We start from the raw sequence: 27,845 nt of genomic DNA, 5'->3' as shown, positions 1-27,845 counted from the left end.
TCTCAGCAGGGATTCTGTGACCATGGCCCTTGGCTGTCTCCTTGATATGGTAACCATAAATAAAAGGTATTTATGCCAAATACAATTTCATGCCAAATAGAAACAATACCCCCCCCCCCAAATATTCAGAAGATACAGCTCTGAGGAATTAGACTACAGGCCTATCTAATTCAGCATCTGGCTTTTTAAAATGGTTAGCAACATATATATGAGAAGTCCTCTCCTACTATTTTCCCATGGTTATGTGATTACTTGTGACTAATCACTATGGATAGACCTTTTCTTCCTGAATATATATGATATCTTATATACATTTAAGTTGGTAGCCATCACTATATTTTGTGATAATTATAATGATGAAGTCAGCAAATTTTTCAGAACGTCTTTGTGGGGAAAAAAAGAAAAGGAAGATGAAAATAAGAGTGCTATGGATACTATGGACAGCCCAAAAAGACAAACAAATGGATCCTAGAACAGATCAAGCCTGAACTCTCCCTGGAAGCCAAGATGATTACATTGAGGCCATTGTACTTTGGCCACATCACGAGAAGGCGTGACTCGTTAGAAAAAACAATGATGCTAGGAAAAGTAGAAGGCAATAGAAAGAGAGGAAGATCGCAAGCCAGATGGATGGACACAAGCAGGGAGATCATGGGCTAGAACCTACAGAACCTGAGCAGGGAGATTGAGGATAGGGAAACATGGAGATATCTCATTCACATGTTTGCCATGAGTTGAAGCCAACTCAAAGAAAGCTAACGACAAACACGTTGATTAGTAAGAAAACCTACTAAACACTGTGTTCTTTTTAAAAAACACACAGATGTGTCAGCTTTGTTTAGAGAAAGGGAATAAACAGGTAAGCAATTGTAGTAAGCAAATAGATAATTGTAGTAGAATCAAGGAGGAAGTCATCTTTCCCCATTGGCCCTTCCCCCCAGACCTGGAGGCATCATTGAAGAAAATTAACTGCTATAAACAATATAACATGGACTGACAAGACTAACAAGTCAGCACATTTCATTTTTGAAATATACTAAATATAATTCAAAGTATAGATGTCCAAATGGGAAAAAGCTATATAGATATGTATCCATTTTGGGATTTGTGTGTTCTGAGAGAATGAGAAAGTTTCTTCTGCTTTGTCTGTAGCCCAGTTACAGGAAGGAGACATTGTTTAAGCCATGGAACTTAGAATGATTTTCCTAAGGCAGTCAGTGCCCTTTACTGCTAAGACATGGAGACAGCTGCTTTTGTTCTGGGGTGAACTGTGGGCCATAGGAGTTATAACTACACAAAGGCTTGATTCTTAAGGGAATGTAATTACTCCGGAGACGTTTGTGGGCACATGCTCTTGCACACATATACATACGTGTGCATTTGGGAGATACATTTGGGAGATTTCACCCTATGGTGGAAGAAAGGAAGAAATCTCTCAAAAAGTTTATCTGAAAATGATTGAAATCCTTCTAAATAGTCTCCTTTTGAAGCCCCAGCAAAGCTCAGTATTCTCATTTCAAATAGTAAGCCAAGACCTCTTCAAGAAATGAATATGCATTCTCATTGTGCTCTCATTGGCTTTTGTGAAAGTCATCCAGTAGAATATTTAATAATGCAAGAGTAGCTGCAGCTAGGCTAGTCTGTTGCTTTTTTCAGTCTCCTCGAAGGTATATTTTTCCTAGCTGGCAAAGTTGCTTTGGGATCTGGCCAGGTCTGCACTGCAGTAAATCAAAATCGCTTATTTACATATTCTATTGGGAATGTTTCTTTTAAATGAATGCTTCCTAACCGGCATTAAACATTAGGCAAATATTCAAGATTTTGCTAGTTGATTATATTATACAGTATATATAAAATTCAAGAGATGCAACTTTTAGAGAAAGCTTTAGCTATTCCAGATGTGTTAAATATGTGTCAGTTGCCTGAATGCCAGCAGAAGGGTTTGCCTTGTGCTACGTTTGTATATTTGTGAATATGAGGGTCAGCTATACAGAACAGAACACTCCAGTTCTTGCTTTGTTAGTTGTGAGAGGGATTTCTTAGGAAGAATCTAAGTCTGTTATTATCTAACACAGTTTGAGAGACTGTAAAACCTTGTGCACATTTAAAAAAGGTAATGTATTACCATATTTCTAATGATGTTTGTCTTTCCATAGAATGTGATAGCAGTTACATTTTCAATATCACTGATATCGCCAGCAGCAGACTAAGTTAAAAACAGAAACTTGACTTAGTTCTTTTCAGATAATGATCTGGGTTTGAGTGGAAGGGTGGCTGAACAACAGGGATTGTCAATAGGAGTTGGGATTGGTTAATAGTAGTAAACATACAGGATTAGGCTAAGATATTCTTTGGTTGAGTTGGTAAAAATAGCTTTTCCAGAGAAACAGATCTTGAAGGAGGTGGAACTCTATAGTTAGGAAGCAGCATGTTAGAACATGCTGAGACAGGAATGGTGCAGAGGTGAACTTTACTGGAGTAATAGAAGTGTAAAGAACTGCTAAATGAGTTTTGAAACTTTCTAATGTAGGTTTATCACTTGATACTCAACATGAAGTACATGCTGAAGGGAATAAACGAATTTAGCTGATGTCCTGGCACATCAAGTGATTTGTATGGATATGTAAGTTAGAGAATTTAGTCATAAGTCAACTTATTTATTAACTGTAAAAGTGAGATATTGTTTGTATTAGTTAAATTTCTCTCTCTTGGAGATATGTACAGTGCATTGCCTGAACTATTTTAAACAAAAAACAAACAACACAGTTTAGGATTGATGCATTCAACTGGAATTAGTCACTATTCTGAATTTTAATAGCTGTGTTGCCATCTTCTGTTAAAATGTATGGGTTAGGTCAGAAATTCTGCTTTGTCATAGTCTTGTTATTTGTGACTAAGAATTACAGTTAGACAGAGATGTTGAATCATGATTTCATATTGTAAATCCCTCCAGTAGACTGGGGTTGAAGGTATGTGGAAGTTTTAGAAACAGATGCCCGATTTAACATGTGAATAATCTTGAAGGTTTTTCAAGGTCATAGCATGTATCTAACCATGCCAAACAAATACAATTGAAATATAATTTGGGCAGTCATTTTAAACTAGTTGATTGTCATGTTCAAAATTGTTTTCTTAGAAGTCTTGTGAGCTAATGTTTTGTGGAAGGAAGGATCTGTCTCTTGGGAAGCTGACTTCTAATATCACAAGAAGAAATGAGATCAAACCGTTTTCTCTGTCAGTAACTAAATATATTGCTAGTTCTGACCTCTAAAATTAAGCTGCTTAGTAATCGGGTTCTTCGGGAAGAAAACATAGAACATTTCGTACAAAGTAGCAGCATAAAGAAAGTATGGGGACAAATGCTGGGCACAAAAAGAGTAGCAAAAAGAGAGTTATGAAATCAGAATGGGCTTGTTTGTTTCTGTGAGAGGTTATTCATTACACACACCCCATCCTATTTCATATTCAGAAGGAAGTTTCAGTGAATTCATTGAGATATGTTGCCATATAAGTATGCATAGACTTTTGGGGCTTAGTTTGTTAAAAGTTTTAATGATACTTTTACTTTGGTACATATATTCACATATTTAGTTTAGCTTTCAACATACTATTTTAGAAGAACAAATATTTGAAGTTATCAGATTCATTGAAAAGGTATGATTCACACTGTCTAGATGCATAAAACTGGCACATGTTCAGGAAAATGTGTGTTTACAAAATTTCGCCATTAAAAAATAGTCCATCATAGAAAAAGCTAGCAGGATTTAATGATTTGAACATTGAACTATTGCTCTGGAGACCAGGGTGTGAATCCCTGCTCAGCCATGGAAACCCACTGGGTGACCTGGGCAGGTCACACTCTCTAAGCCTGAGAGGAAGGTTAATGCAACCCCCCCCCCCACCCCGAACAAATCTTGCCAAGCAAACCCTGTGATAGGTAGCTCTGTGCGTTACAGTTTGGCTGCATTTAGCTTCTCTTTCCTCTGTCCTAATTGTACTTTCTAATATTTTCTCATTTACATTTACAGCCCTGACGATGTTGGAACATGTTGGTATATTCTTCTGTCTGGTTCAGTATTTATCAAAGAATCAATGTTTTTACCAAGGAGCAGGTATGACTGGAACTTACATTACACCTTAAATATTTAAAGATAAGTTACATATATTGAATGTTTAATCAAATATCAGTTGCTGATACTGCACACAAAAAAGAGAGAAAGAGCTCAGTATAGTTTTACAAGTTGCTCGTCACTGGATTTTAGAAATCATTTCATCATATGCTTATATTCAGCAAAGGAAGATCACACAGTGATCTCTGCTCTTTGTCCTATTTTATGAACACAGTACCATTAGATTGGTCCTTTTTTCTCTCTCCAGCATAATGGAACATGGGAAGTTTTATTTCTTATATACTTGATTTATAACATAAATTAGTTTGTCTTATAATATAAATCAGATTCCAAAACTAGGACCCATGATTTTCATAATCATAATGCTGGTACGGACTACTAATTCTGCTTAAAAATGCCATTTAACAAGGTCTTGCCGAGGGCCTGTGATTTTCAAAATATGTTCAGTTTTACTATGCTAGTGCTGGAGAAAACTGAAAAGTACAATGAGTCTACTGTAGGCTTTGACCTCCATATTAGCCAGTGGCGATACATGCCCAACAGTGCACTAATGCAGGCATGTGTACATCACCATTGACTGACTAAAATAAACTTGATCCTCATGGTTTTTCCCATCTGTGGTGGACCAAGGAGCAGGACCAAGCCCCCGCATATGGGAAGGGCATACTGTAATTATTATATAAATAATAATTCTATAGTGATGTAGCATTAGGAGAAGAAAGGTCTGCTTAGACACTCAGCAATTTTCAGGTGGTATGCAGAGACTTATTTTTGTGTTTTTTGAAATTCACTGTTGTAAATCAAGGCAGCAAAATGGCTTTGCATATTGGACAATAAAATATATAACTGAAGAGTATACATTCCATAAAATATGCTTTTATGCTGTTCATTAATCACTTTCTTTAGAACCTGGCCTATAATTTTGGGAGTTTTATACCCTCCCCCTCTCCTGGCTTAAAACAAAAGTTTTTCCAAAGTAGCCCAGGTGCCACTCTTTCTTTCTTTATATGTTTAGCCTATGGCAAAGTTTAGTTACAGCACTGAGAAAGAACTAAAGAAATATACATGTCTGAAAAAAAAAGCAGGTTAATTTATCTGAGTCTTATATATTTTTAATTTTTTTTATTTATTATGGTATTTATACCCCGCTCTTCAGCCCTAAAGGCTATCAGAGCGGCTTACAGTTATTATTTTTAGTTAGATGGTTCCCTGCCCTCAGGCTTACAATGTAGAAAGGCATGACACAAAAGGAGGAGGGAACGGTGGTGGGAAAGGGGATCAGGTCCAGCAATTCTTCTATCCCTCTTAGGCTTGGACCATGGCAGATGGACTGGAGGAAGGGGTCTGCTTCTTACGGAAAGGCCCGATGGCGTGGGGCCTTTCTTTTCATTCCCTCCCAGGCTGATGCAGTCAGATGCCATGGAGGGAGGGCTCTTTTTCTTAAGGATAGGCCCGATGGCATTGGGCCTGTCTTTTCACTCCCTCCCAGGCTGATGGAGTCAGATGCCATGGAGGAAGGGCTCTTTTTCTTAAGGATAGGTCCGATGGCGTTGGGCCTGTCTTTTCACTCCCTCACAGGCTGGATGGAGACAAATGCCATGGAGGCAGGGCTCTTCTTCTTAAGTTCTTGTCTCAGTGAAAACGTCAGTCTATAGGTGTTCAGGCCTTGATTTTTGTTTGTTTGTTTGTTTTTGTTAGCTGTACCACAGGAGAAAAAGTTCAAATTTGAAGATAAATCACTAAGAACTTCCTGTGTCTTTTTGAAGCTCTTTGATATCTCTTAAGTCAGTTTGAGAAATTGTGCGAAACTACAGTAAAACACAGAAAGGGAGATGGTCTTAAATGTACAGTGGAGCCTCAATATCTATGCACTTGCCATCTGTGGATTTCAGCAAGTGCAGATGGCAAGCCCCCATTGTCCCTGATGGCAGCTAGTGCATACAGGTGCACTAGTGGGCACATATGCACCATGCCACCATTAGGGGAAATGGGACTTGAGGTCATGCGTTTTTTGGTATCTGTGGAGGAGGGACACAACCCCCATGGCTACCAAGGTCTGACTGTACTTTGACAAAACTAAATGGCTTGGTTTCTGATTTTATCCATATTACTGAGCAGCACTCAGCCTTTTCCCTGGCTGTAGCAGCGGAGGGAAGGCCTCTGGCGCTGGAGGACCAGCGCCAGAGGCCTCCTCTCCGTCGCCACGGCTGACGGGGGAAAGGCCGGGCGCTGCTCCTGGAGGCCTCCAGGAACAGCACCCGGCCTTTCTCCTGGCAGCGGTGGCGGCGCCGCAGAGAGGAGGAGGAGGAGGAGGCCGAGCGCCTGGGGCCTCTTCGGCCCCCTCTCCGCCGCCGCCAGCGCCTGCACCTCGATGCAGGGGCCGAGTGGCGGACTGGAGACCAAGAGGCCTCCAGCCCACCACCCGGCCCTTGCACAGAGGTGCTGGCGGCGGCAGAGTGGGAGCCGAAGAGGCCTCTGGCGCTGGTGCTCCTCTGCCTCCACCACCGCCGCAGAAGGGCTGGGTGGCAGGCTGGAGGCTTCTTGGCCTCCAAAACCCCCACCCGGCCTTCCCCCCGGCTCTGGCTGAGGCGGCGGCAGCGGCAGCAGCGGTGCGGCACCGGCGACGAAAAGGTAATTAAGGAGGGAGGGAGGGAGGGAGGGAGGGAAGGAAAGAGTTGGGGGGAGGAGAGGGGAGGGAGGGAAGTTGTCCCCAATGGCGGCGTGTGTGCACGCGCGCCGCCATTGGGGACAAAATCCCCGGATTTGCCATGCGCGTATGCTTAAATCCGCGACTGTACTTTTAAAAATATGTACATTCCACAAGAAAAATGAAAAAAAAAGGTGTAAAAATGTGGGGTAAAAATGAAGCATTTGTGAACTGACAATGGGGGTTTGCCGGCTGGGAATTATATAACCTGGGCTGCATCCACAGTGCAGAAATAATCCTGTTTGATACCACCTTAACTGCCATGGCTCAGTGTTGTGGAATTCTGGGAATTATAGGTGGGTTACAGACTGCCCATTTGGGGCGGCCTGCACCCGCCCCTTTCCCCGGTGTATCGGGGCCTCAGCTGCCAGAATGGCAGCCTCCGAGGCCTCGATCTGCCACTTTTCAGGCCACTTCCCCGTGGCCTGGAAAGGCGTGTCCTTGGGGCTTCAAGCCCCAAGGACACCCGGCGATGGCGGGAAGGAGGAGAAAGGGGCCTCTTGGCCCCTTTTTCCTCTGTGTTGCTGGTGCAGCCATGTAAAGGCTGCGCCCAGCGACGCAAACGGCAAAAGGAGCTCCGTTTCGGAGCTCGTGCTACGGCCGGGGAAAGGGCGCACTATGTGCCCTGGCGCGGCGTGACGATGTCACGTCCACGCCACCCCATATAGAGGCGGCGCGCTCATGACGCCGTAATGGCGGCGCCGTCTACATAGGGCGCCACTATCTTGTACGGACTGGGTACAAGACACCCCTTCCTAACCCTAGTACGGACCCAGTCCGGACTTTAAGGCCCGTGTGTAACGGGCCATAGTTTGTTTTTGCACTGGAGCTCTCTGAAAAAGAAAACTACATTTCTCTCAGAACTGCATTTCTCAGAATCCCATAGCATTAAGCTATGGCAGTTAAAGTGTTGTCAAAATGAATTATTTCTGTAGTGTGGATACAGTGAGAGTTAGAGTGGGGTGGGGAAATCACTTATCGTCTATTGTAGGATAAACTGATGTGTCTGTTTTCTAGGTGTCCGCTTGCTGGGTTCAGCACACCTATTCTTGGTATAAAATTATCTGTACAGGTAGAAGCATAAAGCTAACATAGCAGATTTGTAAATACAAATGTATCACTAGCATATGAATATTTAGGCTATATGCTAGGTAAATAAAACTTGGAAGTATGAATCTGCATTTGCATTTAGTCTTTAAATGTTTCTATGCATTAGGGGATAAAGAAGAAAATCAGATAAAAATATTTTCAAGTTACTGGTTGATACAGATTCAATTCAACCTTGAAAGGTCTCTTGAATTCCTTCCCTGTGTGCCTTAGCTTTTGGTGTTTCGTAGCATTTAAATCAATTTTATTCCAGTTTGCCTGAGGCTAACTGCAAGGTATTGCACAGACGTGGATTAACTGCACAGATTCTATCATTATTTCAGTAACAGTCACTACTAAATTGATAGCATATATGTCTTTTCTAGCAGTATAGGAACTATGTATAATTAAAAGTGGTAGACAGAAAGATCAGGAGTAACTGAACAATGTCTAAATGTTTCTCCTGCCTAGCAGAGAGTGTGATCAGTCATTAGTTTCACTTCAAAACTTCTGTTCATTCCAAAAAGTTTGAGCAAGATTCCTTGGCTGCATCTGCACTGCAGAAATAATCCTGTTTAACACCACTTTAACTGCCATGGTTCAGTGCTATGGCATTCTGGGAATTAGTTTGTTGCAGCACCAGAGCTCTGCTGGTGTCAAACCAGATCATTTCTACAGTGAGGATGCATCTCAACTGACCTTCCTGCAATGAGCAGTGGTTGTGTAGTAGCATTCTTGGTGATTTGTACTTCTGCACCCAATCCACAGAAGGCACTTTGCACACAGAAACAACTTACCACGCATAACTTGGAACAAAACAGAATAAATCAGATGTGCCTTTCCCTTGAAGAAATTGTATATCTATAAAGTAGTGGTCCTTTAAGAGATTTTGAACTTCAGCTCCTAGAAGTCTCAGCCATGTTGGCCAATAGTCTAGAATTGTGGGAGCTGAAGTCCAAAATCCCTTAAATACACAGTTTGGGGACCAATGCTATAAACCATCTGCAATAATGTGTGCATTTAGACATACATTTAGTGCACATTCTCATTTACATTTGTCTCTTGGTGGGAATGTGTATTCAAAAGTGCATCCCAATGCAAGTAATGCTGTTCTGATAGACCGTTTCCGATGTACTTCTGACTTAGGTAGCAGTTTATGATATCCACTCAGAGGTCTGATTTGGACTTAGAGGATAGGCTTTCAGGAATTGTAATTTAGATTTCATACGATTTGCCAAATCATATGAAATCTAAATCTTTCAGATGGTATGATTAATAGAAATTAAAAATACTGGAGTAGCAAGAAGAGAGCAGATGCTTAGAACAACAGATGACATATCAACTAGGGAAGAGATGCTTTACAACTGAGATTTCAGGCAATTTATATTTCTGTTCATAGACTTCTCACATATAGGAAAGAAAAGTTTAATTCTTCAGAATATATCAGAATCAGTATGGAACAGCAGCTGAGAGTAATATCTGCTCTTGTCTGAGCTGGGGGCAAATAGTGATGTCTTTTTTAATTTTGCATCAGAAGGTTGTTGTTGTTGTTGTTGCATTTATTTATATCTTGCTTTCCCCAAAAAGCTCAGAGCAGTTTATCATTTAAAAGAACAGTACAATTAAAACATAGAAAGTGAGCATTAAAATAGAATTAAACTATTACAATATCAAGACATATCACTCATTAAAAGAATAAAATACAGTTTAAAAAGATAAAAGTGCTTAAAAACAGTACACTTTAAAACAATACAACAAACTCTAGCCCATTCATTGAAGATTTTCTGTTTTAAATCCAAGGCTAAAATGCAATTCATCCTTGGAAGAGAGGTGAGAAAGTTGTAACAGATCATAATTCTGCTACATGTTTGTGATTTGGAAGATAGCAATAAGTGGTAACAGAGTCTTAAGTTGCAAGGGATGGAAGGATAACTACTGCAGTGAAGCAGTATAAGATGACAGTCTTTTCAACTGTGTGCCAAAAAAAACACAAGCTGCTTTTCACATGGACTTCAAAAGATTCTTTGCACTTACTTTCTCTTTTCCTTTGTAAATGAAATAAAACAGAACTACTAAGAGACCCCTTAATGAAAGTGACAGTCAGGTCAGCTTCACTAGCTGATTTGCCCTTTTCAAATTTGAAAGGCACCTTTCTCTACCCATATTCCTATAAATAAGACATTGTGGCAGTTGTTTTCTCTTGCCTTTCGTTGTTTTTGTACAGAGAACACCTGAGCCCCAGATGAACTGTGCTGGTGCAAAGCCATTGTGTCAAAAATATCTTTACAATATATAATGGAGATTTTAAAAATAATTTTCTGACACTCTGTACTGTTGAAATAGATAGCACTTAAGCTGAAGTACTTTAAGGACTGGACTCTTTGGAAACTCATAAATGTCTAAGCTTCATTGTTTAGCAGCTAACAATAGTTTGTTTCAACAGTTTTCCCCTTGAGCCTTTTTTTTCATTGCAATGAAAGAATCCCTTTCCTCTCAATCCCCATCCCGCAACCATCAGGAAGCTTATGTCCAATCATTATGGTTTATTTTATTTCATCTCGGTAGTAATTGGTGTAGTTTACATCTGTTGGCATACATGTATTTTCATAGTCATGGAAATACTATGCTGAATAAACACATGTTCCTAGAACTTCCAAGAGCAGGAAAATGTTTGCAGCACAGTCATATACAAGTTGTAAGTACCAATATGTTTGTTGGGACTTACTCCCTGCTTTTACTGTTCATATTTAAAATGGAAATTATATTTAAAACTATAAGGATGTGTTTTCATTTTGTATTAATCTGAGCTATTTAAAAACGAGCTTCTGGCTGATAGTTCTGGGTGATAGGTAGGGTTTTCCCCCCAACACAAATGTTGAAATGTCAGATATGTAGGATAAACATGTCATCTCTTGATGTTGCATTGTGCTGTTGAGGCTTGTTCCCACCTTTATAACAATTTTGTAAGTTCACAGTAATGCTTCATTGTGTAGTGTACAGCTTGTAAGTGTTAACTGAAGCTTGTTAGCCAGTGTGTTGCCTAGTAAGAAGAGACATGACTTGCCAAGAAAACATTGATTTATGTGTGCAAAACTCACAAGTATGCCAATATATATGTGTGTCTCCCCACCAGAGGATAAATAGCATGTATCATAATTATAATCATATACTTTCCATGTTGTAGTCAAATCAGTACTGGTATGTAGTGCTTTGGTTGTGCTGGCCTATGACTGTAATAAAGATGAACTGAACTGTAGTGCCTTGGCTTTCTGCTGCCTTCAAGACTACAAATAATCAGATATTCGTACATCATGTATAAGTTAGGGCTTCCTTTCAGCTCTTTGTAGGCAGGAGAGGCCATATGGTGTTGTATTACGCTCTTGGGAGCTCTGTGGATAGCTGCCATAGAAATGGTTCTGCAGGTTTGATTAACAGTATACTGGAGACCACAGCTACATCTTCCATGGCTTACTCTAAGGAAATGTTCAGAAAAACTGCTCAGGAAAAGTGAATTTTCATATATTGGCTTCTTGTTAGCTGTTACATATATGTAAACTTATTGGTGAAAAGTGATCAGAAAGGTACCTATTCCTTTGGCAAACATGGTCCAGGTTGTTAAGAGAAGCAACTATGGCTTTTGTGTTTTGTCCCAAATAATTTTTATAGATATGCTGGGATGCATAACAGAATTATAATAGAAGATGTAATGAACTAAATGGTGTATTATGGTTAGCCAGATAGTTTTGAAATTCCAGCTTACTGGAAATGGGCAAATGTTTTGCTATATGCTACTTAATTACTCCTGCTTGGTTGTTGTCACCAGTGGCAGCAGCACACCATCCATTTTTTCTGCATTGTATTATGTACTGTAATTTTACATTGTTGGCATTGTATGGTATTGTGTACTGTTTTTTTCTGTGCATTGTTTGCTTTGTATTCTGAGATTCTGTTGTAAGCCGCCTTGATCACGCTCCTGTGGAAAGGCGGGGTATAAATTAAAATAATAATAATAATAATAATAATAATAATAATAATAATTTATAGTTTTAGTAGTACCTTTCAGCTGGGATTTCTGGCTTGTTACACTACTAAACAAGCTAGGATTGTAAACCAAGAACCAACTCTCTATTATGGCTCTGACCTTGTCAGAAGAGCAACAAGCCAGAGATTCCTAATTAGAATTTATGCTAAACGAAGCCTAGACATGGAGCCAAGTAGAAGTATACATTGTATCATGATCTAAAAATGAAGAAACTGAAATTTAACATCACAATATTTTTATGTTTTGATCTGTGATACTATAGAAACAGTTTTGCAGTGCTTATCTTTTGTTCTATGTCATTATGCTAACCACCAAGTCTGTGTACATCATTCTGAACACTTAGGTATTACAGTCACTCCTATATTTTCACGTGGGATCCATTCTGGACCCCCCCCCCTGTGAAAATGGAAATTCGCCTATGTCAAGCCCCATATTGTCTCCCTCTGTTTGCTGCCTGTGAACGGGTGAGGGACGCAGGCTTCAAGTTCGCAAAAAGGGAGGAGCGACTGTATTATGAAAGTTTTTTGGAATCAGGCTGTACTTTTTGTAAATTTTGTGCTTAAAGATCTGGGTGATGTGTTCATTGATTTTGTTTTGCAATTATCTGAAAAATGTGTGTACAGTCGGCCCTTCTTATACACGGATTTTTTATACACAGATTTAAGCATACACGATTTGAAAATGTTCCAAAAAAGTATAAATTTACCTTGATGTTCCATTTTTTATTAGGGACACCATTTTGCTATGTCATTATACTTAATGGGACTTGAGCATACACGGATTTTGTTATACACGGGGGATCTTGGAACCAAACCCCAGCGTATAACAAGGATCCACTGTATATATATATATATATATATCTGTTGGTGATAATTCTCATTCCAAATTTTTTTTACTATTTATATTTTGCTAATCTGTAAATTATTTTGTCCACAAAAGTTTTAAATTTTTTAAAAAGCATTAAATAAAACACTGACTTCAGTATTTAATATAACTTCGGAAACACCAGGGAATTAACACACCATTATGTGGCTTGTGATGAATAACATTCCACTGAATAGTTGGACTGAAGTGAAAATTAGGAATGTAGGAGCCCGGCAAAGGCAAGGGAGCAATAATGAATACTGTCAGAAGCTTCCATGCTACTGTAGCTTTTTGTGTGGAAAAAGAATTACTTGCCTCTGTGTATTACAGCATATCAGACAGTTTGTATAATTGTGAATAAAGCACTACTGAGGAAACCTCTTTCTTGATGGCATGTATTTTTCTCTCTCTCAGTAACATAGGAAAATGGGACAGATTGGTTTTTTGCCTACAGTTTACTCATGTGAGTGCTTGCACCATATGTATATCTTCTCTTTTCAATGATTCTAAATAATAGAACATTCAAAAATTATTGTTATGGATTTGTTTGGCTTGGAGGCAACAAATGCTGATTTTTTGTAGTAAGCTCCTCTTGTGCTGACTGTTTATGCAATATGCACATGGAAAATATTGCCAGCAGATATTTTCTGTACTTCAGTCAGACATGTTTTTTTCTTTCTTTGCATTTGGTCCTTTCTAAAGGATATGTTGAACAGTTTTTTAGAATATCTTTGTGACTACTTGCCTAATAGAGAAGTAGAAACAGTTATGGCGTTTCCATGCAGATAGTTGTTTGGTAATAGTGAGGAAAGAAGATTATGTTTCTCTGATATGTTGAAATGTTAAGATATTTTTAGATATTTATTAATTATAAAATATTTTTAAAACAAAATATTTTTTGTTTAAATTGTTTTGAAAGTACTGATCTTCATAAAAATTATTGACAATTTGAACTTGATATCCTGAACCAGTATCATGGAAAATAAAATGATATCACATTAATTTAAGCAGACCACTTGTACCTTGAAAGTAGCTACTTTACAATGCAGTTTGATACATATCTACTCTATGTGTATAGAATTGCAGCTTTTAATGATAAAACAGAATTTAGTAATGGCTTAGTTTTAAAGTCAGTTTTGAAAAAAGTGTAGCTAGAGGGTGTATTATTATATACAGAACAATTAGTGGAATAAGTAAATTTGTTCCCTTGGGAACTATTTGCTTTTTATAGACGCATATGGAGCTTTTTCTTGAGAAGTGAATATTGTTGTAAAATTAATTACACACTTGCTGGAATTTCTTTCTTTCCCCCCCACAAATTGGTAAGGCTTTGATTCTTCATCTGCTGTAAGCATATTTTTTAAATGAGCTGTCTTTAAATGCAGAATGGTTGTGCATTTGAACCTATGATGAAGAAAGCTTTGTCTTGAATCCCTTTTAATCCTTATGGTGGCAGTAGTCATTCAAACAGAAATAGAGTAATAAGAGATGAGAAGCAAAATGGCATTACAGTGAAGATATATATAGCCTTTAGGATATTAAAGTTTATAAGGGCAGAGGTGACAGCTTGACAGTCCATAGTCCTGACCTAACTCACAGAACAATTGTATTCCGTCTTTAAATGTTAATTAATTTTCATTAATACAGAAGAGTTATTTTCAGGCGCAAGACTGAAATTTACAGAGATTCAACTTCTTCATTTGCCCAGTTCTGACTGGTGGCTGGCACAAATATTAAGTAAACCAAACCAAAGTGGCATTTGTTGGTTGCTTTGACATTCACCCCTTTGCCACGATAAATAAGCAACCCTACTATCTTTAGAATTTACCTGAGTAGTGAATGAAGTCCATCTGTGTGTGATTTCCATGCCACATGATCTCAGAGTAAATACATCTGTTTCTGGAGGGCCCCCTTTTATAAGCAAATAACATCATGAACTCTAAGGAGCTATTTAAACAAGACTGAGTGAACGTTGTGGAGAAACGCCAATCAGGCTTTAGTTATTTAAAAATACATTAATCCCAGAGCACCATTAAATCCATTATTACACCATGGAAAGCATATAGAGAAGCAACCAAGAGGCCAGTAGTAGCTCTGAAAAAGATGAAGTGCTTTCCAGGTGAGATGGAAGAAAATGTTTTTGGGACCACTCATCTGGACATTCCACAAGATGGGCTTTATAGAGTTGCCAAAAGAAAGTCATTGTTAAAACAAAACCCATGCAAAAGCACATTTATAATTTGGAAAAAGACAGATGAGAGACCAGTCAAACAGGTAGACAAACGTTCTGATGAGGCAAAAACTCAGCTTTTGGGCCTTGTCACAGAAATCTCTGTGTGAGACCAACAGCACTCTTCGCCTTGAAAACACCATCCTTATTGGTGGCTACATCATGTTGTGCGAATAATGGGAAGCTGGTCAAGAATGATGGCAAGATGGAGCTAAATATAGGGCAGTTTTAGAGGAAAGACTATTTCAGTCTGCTGTGGACCTGGGACTGGGTTGAGGTTCACCTCCAGGAGAACAATGATCCTGAACACACAAAGTAAAACTGGAATGGTTAAAAAAAGAAGAAGAACTTTGAATTTCATAGAATGATCAAGTCAAAGCCCAGACTTCAGTCTGATTGAAACTTGAAAGTGACTCTTCATCATTGGTCCTCATCCAGCATGAAAGAGCTGAGAATGGGCAGGATCTATGTGTTCAAAGCTAATCAAGATTTATTCAAGAAGACTTTCATCTGTAATTGCTGCTAGAGGTATTTCTACTAAGTTTTGACTCATAGTGTTGAATACTTATGTGGCCAGTTTGTTTTTGTTTACTTAACTTTAGTACGTAATATTTTGTATCTTGAGAGTGCAGTGTTTATTGTGAATATCGAGTGGCATAAATGCCAATTAAATCAGTTTCAGTTCTAGCTTGTAATACAATAAAATTTGGAAAAGTCAAAGGGTAAGTGTATGAATACTATAATAATACTTATATAAGTGCTGACTTCCATTTCTCATTGATTCAGTGTATTCATTGTAGTTAGAGATATGCAACTCTATAGGTCAGAGAGACTACAGATTTGGGTTATCTTTATTTCATGGCATTGTATTATTGCACTGCCCATTTATTGTCCATGATATTCCCAGCCAGCCTTTTTATCATGTTACCTACCAGGTAATAAATCTAGTAGTTTTTATCTCTCTTTAATCTTGCATGATCACACAAGCCTATTTTCTAAGGACACAGTAAAAGGCCTTTTTGATAGCTACTCGCAGGGTATCTGAAGGAGCATACAAGCTGACCTAGGCTGTAAGATATTTGGGAGAGACCTTTCATTGGGTAGAGGGCCAAACTTGTTGTGGAATGAGTTTGAACGGGGGCTCCTGCCCATTTTCTTCATCTATTATGTTTTAAATGGTTCTGAACTATTTTCAGTTCAGAGCTATTTTATTTGTAGATTATTTATTTATTTTACTGTTACAATTGATTTTAGCTGTGTTTTGTTTTTTAACTGATGTTGTGAGTTGCCCTCAGTTGTGTACTGGGCAAAGAAGGAATATCGAATGAATAAATAAATAAATAAATAAATCTAAAATTGAATAAATAATTTAAAAACAAACATTTGTGCTCTTGCAGTTTAGGTTATGAAACTGCTAAAATGAATATTTGGATTAAATATGAACCTTTGCATAATTTAGTTAAACTTAATTGCTAGTCCCAGAATAGACTTACTAAGTCAATTATATAATGATAACTCCATAAATGTGTAAATCCTATTGATTCAGTGAACCTACTCAGGTTGGGACTAGCAACTGGATTTAGAATGTAACTTTAATCTGATCCCATGTCCTGCTTGTTCTAGGAAAAAATGTTGTTTGGTTCCCTCTATAAAGGACAGTTTGTTAACAGACACTGGCATGGTTTAATAACATTGGTTTCAGTCTGCTTCTTTCTCTCAGACAATAGACTGTATGTGAATTTATAATCAAACAACACATCCCATTACTTTGTAAACTTCAACAGAATTTAGTCATAAAGGTAAGGAATGGGGCAAGAGAACATTTTATGTTTTCCACTGATTTGAGGGCCATATTGCTAAACTAAACACAGGCACAGCAGAAATGGAAAGGCTGTTTCCTTTCCTTTGTATAGTACACAAGTGGTGTATGTGGGTCATGTGGCTGCTCTCATGATGGTCTTGTGCATGCATGGTGTTGGTAATGTGATCACTAGAGGAGTTGGAGGAATGATGTGGCTATGTGTTGCAGTTGGTCTGTGGCATTTCAGCTGATTGATGACCATCCTTTGTAAGTTGATTGTTTGGTAAAAGTCAAGCATGATTATTTGCTATTCCTGAAGTGGGACTGAATGACTAGAATCCCATTCCTATGCCTTTTAAATTTCACTCCTTTCCCTCAGGTGATGGTATGGTTAAGTATGGGAAGTGGAGGGAGGAATACGAAGATGAGGAAAAAACACTGGAATTCATTAGGGATGGGTTTGCATTAGGGGACTTACGTAACTGTGAATTATTAGGGGATATGGAGTGGCTTGATAATTAATTGAGTTCTTTCCAGATTTTTGGAAAGTGGGGAACAGCTTGGCTTATTTCTGAACCATTATCTGCTTTCTAGTGGGAGGAAGGGGAAAATCTCCCTGATCCTTCTACTTTCGGAAGGGGGGTGGTGTTACAGCTGCTTGATGACCTTCTGCTAACCTGATTGCCTTTTAATAGTCAAGGATAATTGGTGATTATCCTAGAATTTGAACTGGGAATAATGATGCTGTTCAGCTAGTTGGAAGGCAGAGAAATGATCTTGTTGTTTGAAATGGGACACAGAGTGGGGAGCTGAGTCAAATTAAAAGTAGTCAGAATAGAGGGGATGCAGAAGTCTCATCATTGCACTTTATGAAACTAACATAGTTCTGGTCCCCCTTTTGCGGGATCTGTTTAGTTTATCGTATATACTCGACTGTAAGTCGACCTTATGTATACGTCGAGGGCAGGTTTGGTGTACACAAACTTGGTTTCATGCAGAAATGTATTTTAAAAATTACCTTCAGGGTGTGTGTATAAGCTGCGTATGAAACATAAGTGAATTTCTTGTTTAGACTTGGGTTCCATCTCCAAGATAATCTCATCATGTATATGCAAATATTCCAAAATCTGAATAAATCCAAAATCCAAAACACTTCTGGGCTCAAATATTTAAGATAAGGGAGACTCAACTTGTATAGTAGTACAAGTGTGCTTTGCCTAGTCTACAGAGTTAGTCTGAATCCTGTAGTCTGCAGACTTGCGCCCTGTACACACCGGCCATTAAGGCCAGAATGGGCGTGGAGTCGAAGCGTAGCATCTTCATGACACATGTCCGACTCTGCCTCCAGGTACCCTGATGCCATGCGCTGCTCCTCTCACGCTGCATCCATACGACACAGCACCAAAGGAGCACTGGTAATGCGGCTATGGTGCCTTTTCGAGGGCGCAAAAAGGAGCCAGTTTTTGTGGCTCATTTTCATGCTCTCAAAAGGCTGGATCAGGGCCGTGGCATGAGGTTGCCGCAGCCCTGATCCGACATGAAAAGGGGCGGTCTGTAGAGCCCCTTAATTCCATAGCCATTTTGGTGGAGCACTTGGATATTGGGGCAGTAGTGTATACATGTGTCTGCAGTGGTTTTAATGTTTACCACCTCTGTAGTCTCTCTCACTCCACCAGTGGAGTTATATAGTGAATACATATTATCTCAGTTTACTACTCTAGTATATTTTCACTGTTGGAGGATTATCTAGAATTTTGGTGAAGGGGAGAAAAGCTTCCCAACCATAGATTTTAGAGTTTTTGTTGTTGAAATATTAAATCAAGGTATGAACATGTAAACTTAAGTATTCTTACAGAGATGGGCATATCTCTCATTTCTGTTCGTTAGTCTCTTGTGTACCTCATATCATCCTGCTTTTAAAAGTTAATATGCTTGTTCATTTATCACCACAGCTGTAAACAAATTCTGTAGATCAAGGAGAATTTCAGAGGTCCTGATGACAATTCAGTTTCGTATATGAATGTTCAATCTCCCTTACATTCAAAGTTTTTTTGTCTTAATAAAAATCTGCTAATTTGTATGGTAATGGAAACTTAGTAATATGTAATTATTAATAATGAATAAAAAGAAAATCATTGTTACAATTGTGTGTCAATTATGCAATTAAACTTTCAAATATTAGGTGAAAGATTTGTATGATCTGAAGAGAAACCAGAGTATATTTGGTTATATTCAATATTCACCCACTTTCTCAAGAGCTAAATATGTTAGTATTCACTCTGCTCCTGTTTTCCAATATCAACTGAGAAGGAGCTCAGAAGTATATCATTAAATTATTTGAAGTCTGTCTTAATAAATCCTTCTTCCTTCCTTTCAGTTTTGGCAAACGTTCTGCAGGAAGCTTCAGGCGTGGCTGTGAATGCATTGTTCTAGAGCCATCTGAGATGATTGTGGTAAGCATGAACAGATGAATGATAGTATCAAGAAGTACAGAAATGTACATTTTAACTTTTTAAACTTCATACCTTTCTTCAAGTTAGTTTGTAATAAACAGCCATTTAAAATAGTGATGGTCTCTAAAGTAAGTGTGCAGTCTCTTTTATCAACCAAGTAATTGCTTGGTTTCTAAGGTTAGCTACAGGACATTAAGAAAGTTTGTGAAGGAACGTTTGCGAGCCCCATCTCTCCTGGAGACCCCTGCAGCCATGGAAAAGCCTCTCTGAGCGTTAAAGGCCCTTCCTGAATGATATGTAGTGGGGCTGAGGGAACCAGTACTGGAGGAAATAATATACTCAACATTTGGCAGACCTCCTTCCTGTCTTGGAGAACTGACTTGTCCTTCTTGTTTTCCCAATTCCTCTGGAGATTTTTTTTTGGGGGGGGGGGGTCACATGTGGTTACAGAAAGACAAAAATATTCTTTTTGCAGCTTTCTTTAGAATAATTTAGCTAAGAATGCAAGATAGTATGTTTACAAATTAATAATTATATTTAAATAAGTGAGCATACAAGGAAAAATACATTTGCTTGGAAAAACTGTAAAAAAAAATTCAACTTTGGTGAGTCAGCTCTTTATTGAGGCAATTCTGATCAGTTACAGTTGTCTGGTTATATTGTTAAACATATTAAAATCCAGTATATAAAAATTTATCTTTATTTGTCAATTGAGTAAGTTGTGAAAATTTTCTGGAATTGTGTTTAGACACAACATTCTATGAGAGATATATTCAGAATATCTGTTTTAGTGCATATGAAAAATGAGTATATTCTCTAGTGTGCAAAGAAACTTTCACATATTGGGCTTCATAATTAATATAACTATTAACAAAATTATTTGTTAAAAAAGCATCTTTTTGCCCTAATCTTGGGCCTCAACCAAATTTGTTTAGGCATGTTTACACTCATTTATTTCAGTAAACATAAGCAAACTTAACTCTGCTTAGTTCTTAGTGCTCGCCATAGGGTTAGATGAGATGCCACCCCACTTTTCAACCAGACATTATTTATTTGATTTGTTCATCCCACATCTTTGCAGTATTGTACCATTCCCCCCCCCCCCCCTTTTTTTTTATTTCAGGAGCTGCCAGAACCATAATACATAATTAATAATTTTATGCCTGTGTGTTTTTCAAAAATACATTTTAGAAATCAGAGTTCATGCCTGCACAAAAGTAAACAATAAAAATACATTTTAAAATGTATTCCTTTTGGTTATCGATTTCCCTTTTCCCTGTGTTAATTGAACAAAAAATCACTGTATGAATTAGGCATAAGTTCTCTCTGCTCTAGCATGGGATGTTGTGACTCATCACGTAGTATATGAGTTAATTCTTCATCACACAATAAGGTTAGTAGCATTTGGGGTAGGCATAGAGTTTGTTGTTGTTAACTGCCCTCAAGTGAGCTCTTAACTCACTGTGGATGAGACATCTCCAAGACTCTTTATCCTCCACTGCTCTCTTTAGGTTCTTTAGATTCAGGCCCACAGCCTCTTTATAGTTGAGTCAGTTCATCAGCTGTGCACTTCCTCTTTTTGCTGCTTTCTAACTTCTCTAGCATTATTGTCTTTTTAAATTAGTCTTGCTTTCTCATGATGTGGCCACAGTACGACAGCCTTGTTTTTGTCATCATAGCTTCCAGAGAGTTCATGTTTAATCTGATCCAATTATTTGTCATTTTGGCTATACACAGTGTCCTCAGTGGATGAGACAGTGAAAATCCTTGACTGGGACAGCAGATTTTTGTTTTCTTTATGTTCAATAGTAAGCCTCCTTTACACTTTCTTTTGCAGAAAGGCTTCAAATTACCTTTGTTAAATGTTCCTCTTTCCAATGAGAAACTAGTATTCCCTGTGAGATGGTGGGGGGAGGAGAAGAAAAGAAATAAGTGGCCAGCTGTCACCATCATTATATGTGCTCATTTTTAATAAAGTGCACAAAATACATTAAGTTTCAGTGACTTCACTGTTGAAAATACCTAGTAGATTCTGTAGCTAGTAGATTCTGAAGCCGATTAGGATGCCATTTCATCTGCTGCATCTTAAATTAAAACGAGTATCTGAATAGTTAGTCACTAATGCAGTATAGAAGATACCTCTGTAAATGTTTATTTTTATCATATGAATTCTAAATTATAAGATTTGTTAAATTACCATATTTTTATTAGGTGGATTACATGGACGAAAATGAAGAATATTTTCAGCGACAAGCATCTCATAGGCAATCTCGAAGAAGATTTAGGAAAATCAATCAAAAAGGAGAAAGGCAAACTATTATTGATACTGTTGATGCTTATCCAGTAGGAAAACCACCTTTACCTAGAGGTTATCATACGGTAAGCTATCCACATAATTAGTACAGTGTATTATTTGATTAGCACATGAAACGAACAGTAATCAAACTTTTTCTGTTGGTTTGTGTAGATAAAGTTGCCCGAATTCCTATTCATGTCAAAGATGTATTTGACTGTAATATGCCTTGAAATTAAAGATTTATATACAGAATGTACTGTGGTAGATATGCCTATGGTTATCAGCATAGTACCTATATTCGGAGTATTGTAGAAATACTTACAAAACAAGGTGGATTCATAGTGTCACCCTAAAACACTTGATTCATATTTGATCTCCATGCTATATCACTTGTTTTGGGTTCGGTTACCATATATACTCGACAATAGGTTGAGAAATTTATGCCTCAAAATCGACTCCAAAATTCTGGATCGATTTATAGACAGGGCAATATGGTAAGGAGGAGTAAACACTCACTTTCCAAGCCTCTTCCCAGCCTGGCTGCCTCCAGAGGGTGCAGCTGGGTAGGAAGATGCAGAAGGAGGGAGCATTCGCTCCCCAAGCCTCTTCCCAGCCTGGTTATGTGCCCTTCAGTTTTACCCTCGACCTATCCACGGGTCATAGTAAAATCCACATTTTTGTCCACAAAACCCACCTTCGACTTACACACAAGGTCAACCTATACACAAGTATATAAGGATATGTCATGTCAATAACTCCATTACTACAATATTCATTTCTATATATAGGCACTTTAGACAGAAAGATGGACAGAAATAAACCCCTCTTATTGTACTAATTTGTTTAAGCCAATATTTTGTTTTGTTTTTGTTCTTTTCATGGTGTGAGACGTAGACCAGAATGCACATTCCAATAGTGTGGCTAACATAATACCGTATCAAAATAAATTTGATCCATGGCTTTATCATCTGAGAGAGCATTATGTCTGCATTGTCTTAACTTTCAAATATTCACTATTCTGCATTCTTGAACTGAGGGGGAAACGTCTTCACAGATCAGTGTTGTCATTTCAAAATGCTATTTCCAAAATTTGTACAAAATATTCAGAAGATATGATGATTCTAATTCACAGCATCAGCCAAATGTTTCAGAAACTTAGGGAGTACAGGAGTTCATACTGTCATTTTACAGAACAGTCTTCTGGTACCTAAATGTATGTAGACTTTTTTATATATATACATAAAGTAAGCAATGAATGGGGTACCACCATCCTATAATAACAAAACTGAATGTTGGGTACAGCTTACTTTAATTTTTCTCCTACTGTAATTTTAATGATATGTGGTTAAACAAAGCAATAGGTGCAAAACAGGCAATAAGTGGTTAAAAACAAAATGCTTCAGAAATACAGTTTCACTTAAAGACTTGATAAAACATTCTACAATGCTTGCTAAAAGGCGACAGAATTTTCTTACTCTTCTGGAAGGTGGTTCCTTTGTTTTGTGACTAGTATCGAAAAGGTTTGAGAGCTAGCTATTGCCTTTTAGATCAGGGATGAGCAAAGCACAACCTGAGAGCCACATGTGTCCTCCTGGGCCCCCTACAGATTAAAAATGTTTTGCTCAAATTACAAAAAACAATATCCAGGGGTGTAGAGGGCATTTCCGTCACATTTGGAGTCTCCCTCTAGGAGTCAAAATGAAATTTGTATCCCCCCACCAATTTTTCCCTTAAAATTTCTCCTAGAAGCCCAGGAACCAGGTGGCCAAACAAACAAACAAACAGACAAACAAACAAACAAAAAACCCGTTTTTTTCCGGAGCACATGCCAGGAGGTTAGGCCCTCCAGGATCTCATGGCAGCCTCTTAGTCTTCCACAATTGCCTACCCCTCAACTTTTCAAACTGAAATAGGTTCATTTAGAATAAATTAAGATCCTTGCTATCCAAAGCTTTAAAGAGAATATGTAGCCCTTCAAATGTTGTTGAATTACAATTTTCATGAGCTCTAGCCAGCATAACCAGTGGTTAGCTAGCTATAGGAGCTGCATTTGAAAACAGTTGGAGAATCACATACTCCACATCAAATTTTTAAAGGTTTAATTAGTTTTGAAAAACACAGGTAACTAATGTAACTAATCTGGCATAAACAAACTGTATACCCACTGTCAAACAGCAATTGGGAAATACTGTATGCTGCTTCATTCTTTATCTTTGAAGATTTCTAGTTGTCTTTAAAGACAGGTACTGTATATCCCCATGCAGGTCACATGGCAGTAATCAAACCTTGAAATTAGGGATGCATAGATCACCATGACAAAATTTCCTCTTTTTAGTAGATAAAAAAGAATCACCTATAGATGGGGGAAAGAGATTATTTGAGGCAACACCAGTCTGATTCTTCAGAAACAAAATGAGGTTCAGGAGTGCTTCCAGGTTTTGGTTGGATCAAGTCAGTTGATTTTCATTAATCACAGAAAATCTAATTCCTTTCAGATAGCTATTTCCTACCAGTATAGCCTTTCTCTAGGATCATTTATTTACACATTGCTAGTTCACATAATTTCTTCTCACGTAATGGTATTCCTTAGCCTTATATAAGTACTTTTTTAGAGGAAAGAAAAGTTTCCCCAGATGACTATCTGAGCTGATCTTTAATGTTCATGTTTATTCCTGTGTGCTCTCAAAGAGTGCACAATATATCACCTCACGAATACAATTGAAATTCTTCATGTGCTCTCTCTGATTCTAAAGTACTGGGGATTTTCCATCCTTTTCTGTCCTAAAATTTATGCTCTTCTTCGATTCCTTTCCAAAGAAAATCCTATGAAATTAATGGGGCTTCCATAAGTTGACAAGCAACTTAAAGGCATAAGGACACACATATACATTAACTTTCTTGTTGATATCTTTCTACAAGCCGTGTGTAAGCTGTTCACATAAGAATATCTGACTATATCTCTTCTTAATTTGAAATACTTCTTCAGGATACTTGTACACTTAAACCTGTATATTTTTGTACACATACACTTGTTTGTTTTGTTTGTGTAACAGAAAGCTAAAATTTTTAGAGTTACTTTTTATGTAATCTTTCATTTAATTTTATGTTGAATTTAATCATGCTTCAATTTATTTTCTCTTATACAGAATATTAATGAGGTCTTACAAAGTTGATATTCTATATACTTACCTGGTATATGTCTTGGTTGGTAGGTTTTATTAAATGCAAAAGAGATTTCTAATGCCTGATCTATCAGTTACTCAAGGTTAATCAGTCTATGGGAAGAGATATATCTCCAAACAACTGGTGTGAATATGTCCAAGAGCCTTATTTTGGCTGTGTGTCTTTTATGCTTGCCCACTATAAGTTTAGTTTAGACATGCAATTTGCCTTTTTTGTTGTACTTGTAAAGGCAGCAATATAAAGTAAGAATAGTTTTTCAGTGTGCTATTTTCTCCTACTTGGTTTATTATATATTTGCTAAGACAGTATGAACGTAATTGATCGCGTTTGAAAGATTACACATAGGTCAAAAAGTGAATACAGATGTCACATTAACAGTATGAAAAATATTGGCAATGCTGCTAGGACTTTATATTAAAAAGCTAAAGTACTTATGAGGACTGTTTATAGCAAACTCACAGGTCCATTTAAAATCTTTCTTACATGATAACATTAGTTTCATAATACTAGTCTATATTTTGGCACCTCTGATAATATTCATCTTTTCCTTTCCTCCTATATGGCATTCATTTCATTTTGGCTCACAGGAATGCACTAAACAGCAGGTATTGTAACTTATGTGTATGGTCCTGTAACTCTTTATATCACCCTTCCCCACACTTTGGAGTGACTGATGTCTTAGTCCTGGTTTGTTGCTGCTAAATTTGTGTTGCATTGCTTCTTTTCCACTACCTGAAATGTATTTTAACTTTCGTGAAAAATACACAAACTAAATGTAGACCCTGGTGACATCACTGTTATCTCCATTTCAGCTTTAGTTTTCAAAATCCATTGTGGCATATTTTGTTGATAGAAGCTGTCATGTGGTATCAGTATATAATATGGAGAAAATACACTTATTATTTGTGACTTCAGTATTGTGCTTATAAGTCTTTCCATTTCCCAAATAGTGTATACATTCTACTGTCCAGCATTTTGTAGAAGATGTTAAAAGATTGCAATGGCTTATATTCAAAATGTAATGATATTGACGTGAGCTGAATGTATGTAGGACTTTCTGTTGCAAACATTTTGATTCTGCTTGGTGGCATTTTCACTTGTTTAAAATTTAAATGAGTGAGTTTTTGTTTCGGTCTCACTAATACTACTACTACTACTACTACTACTACTGTGTAACATGGATATAGGAATTCTCTGATACTGGTATAGACTCAGAGTAATCCATCCACACATAGATTTAAGAGTATATAATATCTACAAGAGGGCATATGTGTTGTTAGTGCTGCTGCTAATGCTTTAACTTGTTTAAAATTCTTATTTACCATATAGTAACATTAAAAAGGTTTATTCACAAGTAAAAAGTGCAATCATCATGCACTCACTCACTTGTTACAACTTTCAGTCCTGAGAATGGAGAGAGACAGTATATCAAAAACAATTTTTATTGCTTGTTAGTAGGTTTTATTTATATAAAAGGGTGAAGCAATGAATAATATAATCTTTTATATAAACAGAAAACCATTCCAAGGCAGAGGAGTTCCATGTTAGCACTGGATCTTTCCCAGCCCTAATAAACCATGCATTCTCTTTTCATTGAAACAGTCTCTTTTCTCTTTTGGTGCTCTGTGGTTTTTAGTAACAAATTGTGCCAACAACATTTGATTGTTAACATCTCCCCCCCGACCCCCCAAATTGTTACCATTTATGAATCTCCCGCTGTCTCAAAAGCAGTTGGTGTTACTCATTTTGATTATTTACATGCATGGATTAGTTGGTGTTGGAAACTACAATATGAACATGTCCTCATAATCTTAATTTACATTTGAATTTTTAAATCCTGTTTGCATTTAATTTTCTATTTAGTATGAGCTGCATTACTTTATACAAATAAGAGCCTCCGGCTTTATAAGAGTGGAAGAAGGGTGTTGGGTCCTTATAACTCACCATTCTTTGAAACATCAGTTTTAGGAACAGTTTTTAAACCACTCAGATGTTACAAAATGGGCAGCAGTAGTACATGTTGTAGGTAGAAAGCCTTCCTTCCTTTTTTTTTTAAAAGATCTTATTTGCTAAAAGAAAGGATATTTGTTATCACAGATGTACAAAGAAAGGGGTATGACAAAAACATTCTATTAATCACTAGCATGCACAGAGGAATTGTTGATAATACCTCTGGGTGGTTAAATCACTTTAGACTTGCCTTCTGCATTATGGTTTTCATGGCCGTTCCTTCTCCCACAGAGATCTCTCACAGCAAGAGATTGCTCAGCCTTTCTACTTTTTACAAGTTTTCCCCCCTCTTAAAAACAAACAAACATTTTTACTGGTCAGTAGGGCCATCTTAATTCCCCCAGAATGCCCCTATTCCTGTGTGGCACCCCAAGGCATATTTTAGGAAATGAATGTGATGATTAGTTGACGGCTGATTGGCACTTTGCTTTAAAGTGTGGTCAACCACTCTGTAATTTAAAAAGAGAGAGAGAGTGAAAAGATGAGAAGGTTAGTCTGGTAAGCTTATTGAGGTGGAGGAAAGAAGAGTAGAGTGTATAGCTGGGAGTAGCAAGTGCATAAAGGAGGAGTCTGGGTATGGAAGAAGTATGGGAAGGATAATGGAGTGATCATAGGGCATTGGATGGAAAGGTTTCAAGCAGATCAGGGAAGTTTCTAACAGGAAAAAGAATGGAATGAGTGGAGGAATGGGAGGAAAATGATATAGAAGTAAGATGGGGTGATGTAGGGAAATGGAGGGACGAGAACAGAATAACTAGGGGTTGTGTGAAGGAGAAAACAGTTGTGATGTAGGACTTATGAAAGAAGAGAGGAGAAAGACTGAGGCTAAGAGAAAAGAGAGATTTGGGGGAGAAGACTAAAGTTTGTATGCCATATTTTTAAAAAGTGTCACACCAGCACTGCTGCATTTGTAATAAATACAGATGTTTTGTATTTCTGCCATATTTTTAAAAAGTGTCACACTAGCACTGCTGCATTTGTAATAAATACAGATGTTTTGTATTTATAATAGATACATTTATATTTCACAAATACAGTTAAAT

The 27,845-nt window shown here is 37.7% G+C and overlaps 1 protein-coding gene across 6 annotated transcripts in view; it reads left to right on the top strand.

The window, feature by feature from the left end:
• Positions 1–27,845, top strand: part of RAPGEF2 (Rap guanine nucleotide exchange factor 2) — a 232,461-nt gene that overhangs the window by 92,444 nt on the left and 112,172 nt on the right. For 5 of the 6 annotated variants that reach the window (XM_089525591.1, XM_089525589.1, XM_089525588.1 and 2 more), the window contains exons 4-7: positions 4,029–4,112; positions 19,238–19,313; positions 21,525–21,692; positions 25,380–25,397. In XM_089525591.1, the coding sequence (XP_089381717.1) occupies positions 4,029–4,112; positions 19,238–19,313; positions 21,525–21,692; positions 25,380–25,397 (346 nt within the window). The remainder of the gene's footprint in view (positions 1–4,028; positions 4,113–19,237; positions 19,314–21,524; positions 21,693–25,379; positions 25,398–27,845) is intronic. The other variant, XM_089525587.1, reaches the window with a different exon arrangement.

Source organism: Sceloporus occidentalis, unplaced genomic scaffold (genome assembly GCF_023333645.1).
Source record: "Sceloporus occidentalis isolate IW3139 unplaced genomic scaffold, rSceOcc1.0.p SCAF_5, whole genome shotgun sequence".
Lineage (NCBI taxonomy): Eukaryota > Metazoa > Chordata > Lepidosauria > Squamata > Phrynosomatidae > Sceloporus > Sceloporus occidentalis.
Note: the sequence above shows the minus strand (reverse complement) of the source record. Positions and strands in the feature narration are given on the sequence as shown.